Genomic DNA, 13582 nt, shown 5'->3' with positions numbered 1-13582 from the left:
ATAATGATTCAACCAGTGGTTACTGCGAAGAGGCAAAGAGACTACAGGAGGAAAAGAGAATGCCACTGCATTCCATAGCCTCTCTTTGGTTTGCTCACTTATTACAGGGAGGCTAATTAATGCAGTGGGGACTACTTGAGGCCTAAGGACTGCTACAGTATCCTATGGGAGACTGAACAGAAGCTGGGAAGGAAATAACTTTAAATTATAACAGAAATTACTTAGTACAGTTGTCATCTTCACAGAGAAGTCACTGCTTTCTGATTCAGGAAATAGCACCTCACATTCTTTCTCTTTCTGTAACTCTCACCTTGGGATGACACTCCAGGAAATCCCTCCTAGGCATTCCAGAGCAACTAATAAATGCAATTTCAACCTTGATAGCAATTTTGGAGTTTGAAGGAATTTGACCAATTGATAATCATTACCTTAGAACAGCAACATATTGTCTTAAATATAGGTAGTGTTTTATTGTATTACTGTCAAAACTCTGGACATTTTAAACTCTCAGAATAATCACCCATGTAAGACTGAAAATTTTTGATATCTAGAGTTTTTAAGTTAAGAATATACTAGGAGAAGAACAGAAATTTAGAATACAAGACTTCACATAATTTTAGGATGAGACACAGAGTAAGAAATTTCTGATAATAAAATAAACTTTTGAAATATTTTGCCCTCTATGGACTCTAGCACTTACTGTGCAAAACGCACACTTAACTTTTAATATGCTTATAAATCCTAATCAACAAAGCACTTGTGTAGAAGCTTACAGATAAGCACATTTAAAACTCTTTGAAGCCAATTATTATTCTGTAGCAGTTCTTTAGACAACAATGCAATCAATTATTTTCCCTGAAAGTTGATTTATTTTCCTCTTTCAAACACATACATTGAAGGAGAAAGTGAGTGAAGCAAAGTACATTAATGTACGTTTTGTCATTAGAGGAAACATCCAGTTTAAAGTATTTTTCTCCTGCTTAGAGTAAATTCAAATCTAAATGTTATTCTACTTTTCTATACCTACTAGACCTGAAAAATCTAGCAGTTAGAACTATCTGTCAAGAAGATGCATTCATTTACCTTAGACAGTGTGTAATCGATGTGTTCTGCTCCACATCAACAGAAAGGTCAAGAAAATCTTCATCTTTGCTACTAACCTGTTCCAAAAGACATACATGTAAAACAGAGATGCCATACATCTAAATGCTGTTTTTATCTTTAGCAAATGCTGAAGACATTTATTTCTGTAGAAATTGCTCTTACTTAAAAAGAATTCATTTTAATGCCTTTAATTTTTTTTTAAGTTCAGTGTGACTAATGTTGAGTGTGATATTTATTAGTAATTGTACCAATCCAGCTTTCATATAATTAAGCTTCTGTCTATTCCACTTATCCAACCCTACGAACCATGGGCTATCAATGACAGCCTACTGTTCAGTAAAGGTGAACCATCGTCCCCTCTATTATTTAGGATCGGTGCATTATGTATGTTTCCTTGTTATGTAACACAGTCTCCTTTCTTTTTTAATCAGAAATTTGTTTACCCTTTGTATAACATATTACAATACACATTCACATTTTATTCTTACATAATTATTTCCACTCTTAAGGATGCAATGAAGATAATTTCCAAATATGTTTCTATCACAAAAGTCATACTTAACCATGTTATTCCTTCTCTCTACTGAGTATTTAAAAGGATGGGTTTATACTTCTGGTTGACACAGCTATATTTCCCCACTGGATATTGTTCCTGGTCAATATTTTGATTAAAAAATTTAAAATATTAAAGGCAAAAATGGCTCACTAATAATTAATTTTTTCAAAATCATTTTGGCATTGACAATCTTTTTTTTAGATGGAACAAGAGGAAAAAAATTATAATGAAGAGTTTTTATTTTAAAAATTTAAGTCCAAACATTTTCAGAATGCATTGAAAATTATTTTTCACTAAGAATGTTTAATCTCAAAGGCAAAGTAATATTAACAAAAAAAATTATCCAAATGGCTAATTCCTGTAATACTGCAACTGACTCTAAAGACTGCAGAATTACTTACTGCATATGAATTCAGTCATATTCATAAAAATTTTTAAAATTAAATGTTGCATGAACACCCCATATTTTGCCTCCTATGACTGCATTTCCTTAGAATAGCTAAATCAGATGAGAAGATAGTGAAGTCCAAATCAAAAACTTCTGTGAGGGGATAGATTTTTCCGGCAGAAGTCCCTCATCCTCTGATTTTTGCAATTCTCACCTTGAGCTCATATTTGTGTTATGTCTGGAATCCTATAAGCTTGGTGCGTGCAGCCCATATCAGACCTGAACGCAGAGAAACACCTTTGGCTGGGTTAATTTGAGATTACCAAAGATGTAGAGGCATAATGCATACCCAGCTGAAATGAACAGCAGTTCTTCAAACAAAAATCCTCCCCAAGACATGATTTGACCCAGAGAGGACAGGAAACCACAAAACTGGCAGCAATAGACTGCTGTATAAATATACAGCTAAAATTTTAAAGATAAAGCAACAAATCTTCAGAGAACATTGTGTCTCTACAGCTGGACTAGAGTCCTGTCAGACACACTGAGTATCATGAGAACTTAAACACTTGAAAAAGTCCTTGGCAAGTATAGTACTTCATCTGCATGCCTCAAAGAAGCTAGGAATTCTGTTATTGATTTCTGCACATCAAATATTTACTGGAAGGGAAGATGAGCTACTTGGAGCTAGACTAATACAGACTAAAACTAAAGGTAGCTGGAAAACCAGATTCAAACTGCACTCTTTGTAAGTGAGAATAAAAAATGCTGAAATCGAAATTATTCTTAATGTACTATTTATTAATATTTTAGGAAAGGAAAAACTTTTAATCTGTTTTACTATTTTTAAGATTTCAAATTACACTAATCCAAGGAAAACAAGTAGAAAAATATCCTGAGTAGTATACAGTATTTCTGTATTCAGAGGAAGTTACAGCCAAGCTACATTTTCCATAAAGCTTTACCACTTTGAATTACAAGTAGGGAATTGTGCAGTTATGTTGTGAGGACACATCCTCACTTCACCACAGTTTCTCTGAGTAAACACTAGATATTGATTAGAATTAGGCCACAACTATTTAGAGAAGCTTGTCAGTTAAAAAATAATTCTAACCTTTCACTCATTTAACTTGCTATTACCTGAGGTTTTACAATTGAAATAGATTAAATAATTAATTTTGAGTATCTCTCACATGTGCTCACTTATACAAGCTTGTTCCAAACTTGCTCCAACATCTTTTTTCACATTCACTATCATTGCATCTCTTCTCCTCACCATCCTCCTCTGACCAAGTCCCTGGAAAAGCCATATATATTTTCTTGGAATACAGAGCTATTCTTTAAGATTAGAAATATCAGAGTATGTTCCTTTACACACCTGGTAGGACCTGGGTAGAGTTTATGTCACCAAACTTCAGTTGTCTAAATCTCAGCTTGCTGTCTGAAGATACCTTCTCTGAACACCTTCTCCCATCTTAATGCAGCTAATCTAAAGTTGTGTTTTCTTTGAGGAAGCCCATAGTAGCAGCACTGATCTGAGTAAAAGTACATAATTCTTAGGCCTGACCAGTTTGTTGGCCCATTTCTCAGCATTGCTGCACCAACAATTGCAACAGCTTAGTAACACCATGGAGTCAGTACAAGCTGTATGGAACAAAACACCCAATACTGCTAAAAACTTTGTTTCATGAAAGAGCCTAGAGACAGATGGAGAGAGTTTCCTAGAAAAGCTCTTTCACAATCTCCATCATCTGCAGCAGTTGAGAAAACAAGTTCATCCTTAATGACTATCAACTTTGCATTACCAAGCAAATATTTGGTGATGTTAATTCCAAACTTTTTGGAAGTCAATGTCACTGTCCTCCCCAAAGGAGATCTTTTCTCCTGTCTGTGTTACTCTTTCATGCAACCTCACAGGAACAATTAAAAAAAAAAAAGTCTTTTCTCTTTCAACAGAAGCATCTGTTGGTTGTCTCTCATTAGGAGACTTGCAACAGGTCTGTCAACTAAAATTAATTTTTACTTACAGCTGAAACAAGAGATTTCAAACTGACATCATGCTCTAGAAAATATTAGGGAGATAATAGAAAACAGTTTGTTAATAATGAACCGCCTGTATAGCTGTCAGACTCTTGAGATGGAATTGACACAAATTCATCTTAATGTTTCACTTCTATGAATATGATGTGAATACCTTCTCTCAAAGTTACAGTGATAGGAAAAGGTACTGATTCACTAGCAAGGATTTTAATTGTAGAGATATGCATTAGGACAGCAAAACCTGGCAGAGATTAGCCAAGTAATGCTTAGAAAAATAAATTTTTAGAAAAGAATATACTCACTTCAAGAAGTAAATTCTACAGGAATATCCACAATTCTCAGATGTCTGAAAAGATTCGTATATTTATATATACAAAATGTATCTATCTATTAATGGGCAACAACCAAAAAAAAAATCTATCCCAATGCTTACGGTTTCACAGTTCAAACATCTAGTTTCGTTAGTCAGTGTTCCCTGAAAAATCTCATGCACCCAGGTGAGTTCTTGTTTATTGTTCTCTTCAGCTTCATTCATGTTGCCATTTTTCAGTTTCCCATTTTGCTTTTCCTGTTTCTTCTCCTCCTGCAAAATGTCTGCAATGGTGTTGAGCAGGTAATTTAAAAACTCATGTGCGTCCTGCTGCATGTAGTTGTCAAAGAGATCTGTGAAGAAGAGAGTCAAGATTTGTACAGCTGAATATCCTTTCCTCCAAGAAAGAAATTTATTTTTTTTCCCAAATACTTGTACTGGCCTTTGCTCAGCAAAATATTTGGAATCATCCCAAAGAACAGTTTTGCAGCCATTCACCCTGGCTTCAGTGAAGCCACTTCGGGGGAAAGCTTCATCTCACCTAACTTTAGCTGTCTAGAGTTACACTCATTGGAGTTGGTTGTGTAGGCTCCCATTACGGTCAATGAAGAAAGCAAGAGAGTGACTCATCCTAAATTATTTCCTTATATTAGACACTTATTGCCTAACTTTACTCAGTACTGACTTCCATCCACATATTCCAAGTCCCTCAGACACTTGGGAACATCACAGAGTTTTGACAATAAGACGTGGCGGGGAAAACTGAAGCCATTGGATGCCGACACATACCTGTGTGCTGTGTCTGGGATGGAGTTACCTTTCCTCACAGCCCACAAGCTGCTGTGCTTTGTAGATGTTACTAAAATGGTGGTGATGATGAACCAGTGTTTCAGGTGATGCGGAGCAGCACTCACACAGCGTCAATGCTGTCCCTCCAAACCTCATCCTGCCCTAAGACTGGTAGGCTGGGTGTGAAAGAGGTTGGGAAGGGGACATAGTGAGGCAGCTGCCCCAACTGGCCAAAGTCATGTTTTATGTCATGTGACTTCATGTTCATCACTAGAATCTAAGAGAAAGATGGTAGGTTTTCATTACTAAGATATAATTTTTCCCAAACAAACTTCTACACACTCCATGGCCCTACATCTGAGGTAGCAGCTGGAAATCATCTGTTGATGGGAGGTAGAGAATAACTCTCCTTTGGTTTTCCTTTGTTTCTAATTTTTGGCCTTTTTTTTTTTTTTAAATTAAAATACTTTGATCTCAAATCATGAGGTTTTTTCCTCTTATCTTCTCTCCCTGCCCTGCTGAGACGGAGTGAGAGACAGGCTTGGTGGGCACCTGGTTAACTCACTTCAAGTAGTAATAATAACACCACCTAACAAAGCTCATTTTTCACACACAAAGTCTGATGAGAAAAGATTTGTCCTGTTCAATACAAAATGTTTGCAGGAAAAGTGAAAAATATCTCAGTGGTGATTTAGTACAGATTTCTCCAGTAAAGGCTTAACTTGCTCACCATGTCAAAGAAAAAAGAATGTGTGTTCCCAGAAATGTGTATTTTTATCCCCTTGCTCCTGAAAAAGTTCATGTGGATTTCCTCAGAAAATATTGTACAGAGCCTTTGGCTTTGTAGTGTCTAGCTTGGACATCTAAGCAGGGTAATACACCCTGACTCTGGCCCTAATTTAAAAAAGCTGAAAACATAAGATCCAGTCTTTGCAAGTGATCCCCAACAGTGTGGGGGCATTTATCACTGGATGACTCAGAGTTAACTTTTTCAGGATTTCAAATGTCTGCTCTGAAATGAACAGTCTGCCCATTTATATGCTGTCACCAGGAAGCAATTTCTTCCAGGTGTTTGACTTATACTTTGTCTCTTCATTCAAAGCCTCTCTGTTTCTAAGCATACCATCCACACTGATATGAATTCAGGCCAGAACGGAACTGTGACAGGCTTCTCTATCTCAAGATGTTCCTCATATCCCTCAGACAGAAGTACTACAAGATTAGGCAGGTATACACGGCCAACTTAATGGTCAAAAGGGGTCTGATGCTTCACAAAGTAAGACTGTGTCCACCACTTCCAAGAACCAGAGCAGCAGCTGATGTGTAGTGGATTGACCATCCTCCAGAGACTCAGTTCCTTATCATCCAGGGTGTTCTGGACTTGGTGGTGCCTGCAGCCTTCCTAGGTCACACAGGTTTTATACTGCCAGTTGCTCTCAATATTTCTCTCTGCCACACTCCACAAAAAAAATTAAAAATTACAGCAGTGTCACCCTATTCCCAGCCTTAGCTCACTCTACAGGAAGGTCTGCCCCACCAGGTTGTGAAAACATCACTAATTCACACATCTCTGGGAGCCTATGAAATCTGGTATGTGTTATTTCAAGCAAAATATCCTATACACAGATGCTAAAATAATAATGTCCCCCACAAAGTACTAAAAGCAATTTACAAATCTAACCTGGATTTCTGATTAATATGATCACATTGCTCAATATTTATTTATACTTTTTTGATCAACGCACTAATACCTTGGAGGACTTCAGTTTTACACTTACCATTCTCTTTTCGTAACCTTGATATGAACTTCTTTGGTGGAATAACTCCAACTTTTTTCTTCTGAGTAGCAATACTGTGGAAAAGATCTGCCAGGCAAGTCAAGAGGTTTTCCTTCTTTTTCTGTTGGGCCTTGTATGATAATACATTTTCCCGAAATGGCCGGCAAAAATACAGTGCTTGTAGCACGGAGTTACAGTAGCAGGTGTTCCCAAACTGCCATGCAAAATTAAAAACAAGCTTAATCCCTGTGCATCACAATAAAACTAGCTGTTCCCTCAAATTCTGACTCCTGTCACTGTCACAAATCAGCCATTTTGCCATGTAATTGCAGTTACACACCCACCATGACACTTCATGGAAAAAACCATGGTGTTCTAAATTAACGTGGATACAAAGCAAAGGTTTCCACTTGCAAGAAAAATATTTATTGTAGTAGATTTCATTAAATTTATTTCTGTATCTGGGCTCCGTCTTACTGCTCAGTAGCAGAATGACTAATGTTTTCAATGGAAAAAATTACTATATCTACATAATTTTTATGGGAAGAAACAAGTGATTAAACACTCTTTTCACTCATTTTCTCCTTGGTCAAATAAAAAAGCTTCTCCTAAGAGTCCCCTGTGCAGAATGCTGAAACTAAACTTGTACATACTTTCATCACTTCCTCCCTCCTATTTCACAGCTAAAATAGACTTTTAATTTTATTTAAGTGTATGTTCTAATCCCTGGAAATATTCATAGAAATGTTCTCTCTGGGGGTGTATAAAGACATCTTCAAACATCTGATACAGTTTTTCAACCCACTTTTCCTAAAATTGCAACATGAGCGGCACTTAAAAAAAAAAAAAAAAAAGACAATCCTGCATTAGAATAAGCTTGGTAAGAGCAGGGGAGAGAGGAAAACAAAACAAAACAAACCCAAGGAACAAAGCAAATTTCAAGTAACATCAAAATGGTACTTACATTGACCAATCCAAAGTAGTGTTCATTGATTGGAAACTGCTCTGGGCCAATGTCTTTTTCCAGAGCAGAGGCATTGGTGCCCTAAGCAGAAAAAAAGAAAAGAAAAAAGAAAGTCAAAACACAAACCAGACCCAAAAAAAATTAAAAATGAAGGAATTATGTAGAATATTAAGATTTTAAAGTAAAATTATGGACAGTATCAAAATAGAAAATAATTATTTCTTTTTAGCTATGATTAGCCAAGCTAACTCTGTTTTACTGGTAGTCAAGCACAAGAGTCTCATGAACCACTAAAGATATTTGCATATCTGGACAGTGGAGCTGGACTGGCATGGACCTTCTAGTAATATATGACTTGAAGTGAACAGGTCACAACAGCGGTTCTTCCCACACCCACCTCCCCCTTATTTTCCTCTATACATGGTCATCTGGATCCCATTACTCTCTTGTCTCATAAAGGCAATAGTTCATCTTCAATACAACCCTAAAAACCAGTTCCTAGATGGCAGGTTTTCTAAACATTACTGAAACTCCTCTGAATCCCTCTTAATTAATCATCAGCCAGTAACAATACTTGGGCCTCACATGAGCACCCAGTACCAGTAAAATCACAGATGCTAAAAGCAAGCGTAATATACAGGTTGTTTTGTCCTGTCCAACATTAAAGAGTACAGTAATTTCACGACTATAAGGTGCACCCTTTTGACTAAAATTTTTCCCTGAACCTGGAAGTGCACCTTATAGTCCAGTGCGCCTTATTTGATGTACAAAGTTGCAAAATTCGCAAACCCGGAAGTGCGAGCCGCAATGGGGGGGCGGTGCCGCGGGAGCTCCGAGTTGCAAGGAGGGGCGGGAGCAGGCGGCCACGGCTGGCAGGAGCCACATGGGGAGGGAGGGAGCTGCCCCCAGCCCCGGCTGCAGCACGGGGAGGGCGCCTGGGGTTGCGTTTAAAGGCTACGCCAGTCTGTGAAAAATGTTTGCAAACTGCCAGTAATTCGTTACACGCGGCTCAGCTCCTCACTGCACAAATAAAAAAGGGTGAGCCTCTGCCAGTCATTTGTTACTTTGTTGCATGTGGCTCAGTTCCTCGCTGCAAAAAAAAAAGTGCGAGCCGTAAGCTCAGCTGCGACCAGGGGACAGGAGCAGCCAGCCCCTGGCCAGCGGTGGCCGCGCAGGCTGAGAGGCACCGCGCAGGCTGAGAGGCACCGCCCAGTCCCCGCTCCCAGCCCCCAGTGGCTGCGCGGGCTGAAAGGGACCGCCCAGCCCCCGGCCAGTGGCAGCCGCACAGGGAGAGAGGGGGCGGGCAGCACTGTCCCACCTCGAGCTGCAGACGGTCCCAAGCCGCCCTGAACCACAGCAACCCCGAGGTGTGAGCCGTGCCGCCCTGAACCGTGGCAGCCGCGAGCCCTGCCTAGCCAGCCGGGGGCAGGTGGGAGTGCCGGGCCCCGCCCATGGGGAGGGCGCTTGGGGCTGCATTTAAAGGCTACACCTATCTGTTAAAATGTTTCCAATTTGAGCACATGCCAGTAAACTCCACGGGGGATTCCAGGGGATTCCATTACTAATTTGTTACTTTGTTGCGCACAGCACGGATCTTCGCAGCAAAAAAAAAGTGCGCCTTATAGTCCGGTGCACCTTATATGATCTACAAAGTTGCGAAAGTTGCCAACTCCCAGGGGGTGCGCCTTATAGTCTGGTGCACCTTATGGTCGTGAAATTACTGTACATAAATCCAAGCACCATCAGATCTCTTAGTCACTGCGCTAGTGTGGCAAGTTATGTTCAGCTATGTCTTCACTCCAACACCAAAGTTGTTTAGGCAATTGCAGGTAAAACACCTCCTTTAGGTTGGCAGGTTCCAGAAAAACTCCAAAGATTTCATATTTCACATTATCTTCTCAGATTTTTTTCCATTTTCTCTTTCTTACATACACAGAGTTCATTGCTCAGACCAAGTGTATGTTACTTTCCAGAAAATCCCTTTGAGACTGAAGTACTTTACAAGTACAAGTCTTCATAAGAAGCTTTATAAGGGATATATGCTCTCATCAGATTCTGCTAAGCCTTGGTGAGAAACTTGGAAAAAAAGATTGATTGATACAAAGCAATTATTGGCTACTGTTCAACAGAGATGAGAGTGTGATAATTATGTAAGTCTCACATGAAGATTAGTTTCTTTGCTTGGAAAGTCAGCCTTGCCAAAGATGCACATATTCAGCAAAGCATCCCAAGGGGAAAGAAACTGATAAATATTTGCCTATCTGATACTAGCAGTGAAGCAAAGAGCCACTGCTACCCTCAAAACCTTGTTTGATACAAGAAAAACATGAGTACAGGAGATCAATGTAGCTTCTGAGGAAAAACATCTTCATATTAGTACTCATTGTACAGCATTCAGATCAAAGCGAAGGTTTTCTTTGAATACACTTTTAACTTTACAATCAAGTTCCCTAAAAGGAAAATGAAATGAGTGTTTTTCAAGTTTTGTAGGGAGTATTCTCCACACTGAAATAAATTCTCCTTTTAGAGTTCATGGAAAACACTGTCTCTAAAAAGCAATCTCCTACTCTTTCATAAACTACAGGTTAGTGTATTCTGTTAGACAAATATGATTCAAGTGCTCTGCTAGCTAGTTGCTCCTACATTACTCATTTACTTTTCCTCCAGGGTCAGAGTTTCTTACTTCAGAAGATGTCAGATTGTTGGACAAACCCTTTCTCATATTTAAATTTTCTTGTAAATATTGTAAGAAAGAGTAAGAATCAGGATTTACCAAACAAATTCATGATGCATACTAATCAATCTTCATACAAAAACTTTACATTGCATGGAAATTTCCAAAGCACCTGGTATTGAAAAAAACCCCATGCTTAGTAACATCTCATCATGGAGCTCTTTTACCTCTCCAAAACCAGGCCTTAGCACCTGCAAATACAAAATAAAATGCAGTATGCCAGAGATCCAACAAAACAGAGAGGTTAAATTCAGTCTCTGAGTAAACTGACATGACTTGCTTGGACTTCAATTGGAGTAGGGTCTTCTTGTATCAAAGGCAATTTCAGTCTGATTAATTCTGAGGTCTCCAAGAAGATACTGTTAAATCCATTGAAAAAGAAGTCTAGGAACATGGGTAAGAAGCACAGAGACCTGATGCTTCAAAGACGTATATATTACTTATATGGAGAAAAAAAAATGTAGACAGGTTACTCAGTAAAACTCAAACCATGTCACATTGCATTTAAATTACTTGTTTTGCATATGAAGTCTCCTCAGTAAGCAGTTGACATGAGGACAGAAGAAGGAAATATTTCCAAGAAAAGACACCAGAAACTGTTCACACAATTCAGGTTTAAAGTGGAAAAAATATGTTATTAGGGATATGTTAAAGGTGGTTCAGAATTCAGTTTAAATCAACCATATCAAATGGAAAACATATTAGTTGGCCTACTGATGTTAATCTACAGCAAACATCAACTATGACTATTTAATATGGTTTAGATTGTTGTGTTTACTCTCACTCCCAGCACATTATTTTGATTACTTCTACAGTGAAAACCTGCTCAGACATTTTAGTTCAACCACTCTCTATGGTTTCATATGCTTCAGTTACGAGAAATATCCTACCACAGCTGAATCTACTGAAGTTCTATAAAAATAAGCAGGAGCAGCAGAGTAGCTACAGTGCCTGAAATGAGGACAGGCTGCTTAAGTTAACAAAGTGGGATTTGGGAGTATTAAATAAAGTCATATCAGAGCATAGAGACAGCAAAGGAGACTGGCTCCTTTTTAAAAGAATACAGGAAGAATAAAGAAAATGCAATGGAGTGACTGTGGTATGCAGACCTTATGAGAGTGAGAACTAGGTCAATGTGGAAACTCCTACTATGTATTCTGTGGTGTTGGAACGTTGATTTCTCAGTTTTACCACTTAATTCAACAATCAGTATTCAGCCCTCATAAAATGGGCAAGACATACAGCTGGAGACATAGCCAAGCTCAGGTCAATTCTGGCCAAGATTTTTGCCACAGCATGGCTCCAAAAACATCTAGCCCATATGACATATATTTTTTCCTCTTGTTACTTTGCCCTAGACCTTACAAAGAATAAGACTGCTGGTTTTCTTTTCAGTTGAAATTTCTGATAATGTTGCTAAGAGTTTCATTTGTGCTTCGCATCACATGAAACAGATTAGGTAAAAAAAACCCTGCTGTTCCTTTACACTTCAGCATATATTTGAAAAAAACCCCAAACCTTCAGGAGAAAAAAGAAGTCATCAGATTAGTTCATTAAATCACATGTAGCAAAGTAATCTAATTACAATTATTCTACGGAGAATGAGAAATGGACAAGAGCTAATGTGAAAGATAGTGTCAACAGAAGATAGCAAATCAGACTAAACTTTGTACTGTGATAGAGCTATAAAAATGGTACTAACTTTTTAGAAACACACGTGTTTAATTTAAAGTACAGTAAATTCACGAATACAAGCCGCACTGAGTATAAGCCGCATCTCTGGGTGTTGGCAAATATTTCGGTTTTTGTCCATAGATAAGCCGCACACAAATATAAGCCGCTCTGTCATTCGCAGCGAGGACCCGCGTGCAATTAGTAACAGAACCGCGGGAGGGTGGGGTTTACTGGCTGAGCTAAGGCTGTGCAGGCTCGGCCCGCTAGGGGCCGCTGACGGGGCCAGGTGGCCCAGCCCGGTGCTGCCGCTCGGGGCCGGTCGCCGCTGACCCTGGGCTCAGTCACCCCGGGTCGGCGCTGCCCCGCGGTGGCAGGCAGGGACAGAGCTTCCCCCGCTCCTACGGCAGCGGCGGCGGGCGGGGACGGAGCTTTCCCGCACCCGTGGTGCCGGCGGTGGGCGCGGACAAAGCACCCCGCCCCCCCCCCGGGGCCGCGGCAATGGCTGCGGGGGGCTCCCACCGGCTCCCTGAGACGCGGCAATGGCTGCGCAGGGCTCCTGTCGGCTCCCGGAGCCGCGGCAATGGCGGCGCTTCCCCCCCGTCGGCTCCCCGGGCCGTGGCAATGGCGGCGTGGCCCCCCCGCGTCCTCCCCGGGCCGCGGCAATGGTGGCGCCCCCCCCCCCGTCGGCTCCCCGGGCCGCGGCAATGGCGGCGCCCCCCCCCCCTCCTCCCCTGGGCTGCGGCAGAGGAGGAAAGAGAGCTCTCCCGCCTCTCTCCCCGCCCCCCGTGCTGCCTGCAGGGAGCCAGGGCAACACGGTAACACTGTAACAATTGCGAAATGCCGGCTTTTACTGGCCGGTGCTTGGCTCAGCACTCTGGCTGGCACGTCTGGGGTTGTAAATGTCAGAAAATTATTAATATATTAGCCGCACCCGACTATTAGCCGCACTTCCGGGTTTCCACCAAAATTTTTGTCAAATTGCTGCGGCTTGTATTCGTGAAATTACTGTAAATGAGCACAGTAAAGACATTAGGACTTCTCACAAGCCACCTATAAAGTGGGTATCACAAAATAAACAGAAACACAGTATGAAAACCAAAATTAATAAATTTTTCTTTATACAAAAAATACATCTGTACAAAGACAAAAAGAAATAAGAAGAAATATCTTGTACACAAGAAAACCTAAAAAATATAAGGGAAAAACATATAAAAATTGAATAATTAAAAGAGAAATTTAACAAAT

General features: G+C 40.0%; 1 protein-coding gene across 1 annotated transcript in view; it reads right to left on the bottom strand.

Annotated features, from left to right (window-relative positions):
• Positions 1–13582, bottom strand: part of USP46 (ubiquitin specific peptidase 46) — a 37927-nt gene that overhangs the window by 15485 nt on the left and 8860 nt on the right. The window contains exons 2-5 of the mRNA XM_033060806.1: positions 7930–8010; positions 6966–7179; positions 4522–4751; positions 1084–1160 (exon numbers count right to left, since the gene is read on the bottom strand). Of these exons, the coding sequence (XP_032916697.1) occupies positions 1084–1160; positions 4522–4751; positions 6966–7179; positions 7930–8010 (602 nt within the window). The remainder of the gene's footprint in view (positions 1–1083; positions 1161–4521; positions 4752–6965; positions 7180–7929; positions 8011–13582) is intronic.

Source organism: Catharus ustulatus, chromosome 5 (assembly GCF_009819885.2).
Source record: "Catharus ustulatus isolate bCatUst1 chromosome 5, bCatUst1.pri.v2, whole genome shotgun sequence".
Taxonomy (NCBI): Eukaryota; Metazoa; Chordata; class Aves; order Passeriformes; family Turdidae; genus Catharus; species Catharus ustulatus.
Note: the sequence above shows the minus strand (reverse complement) of the source record. Positions and strands in the feature narration are given on the sequence as shown.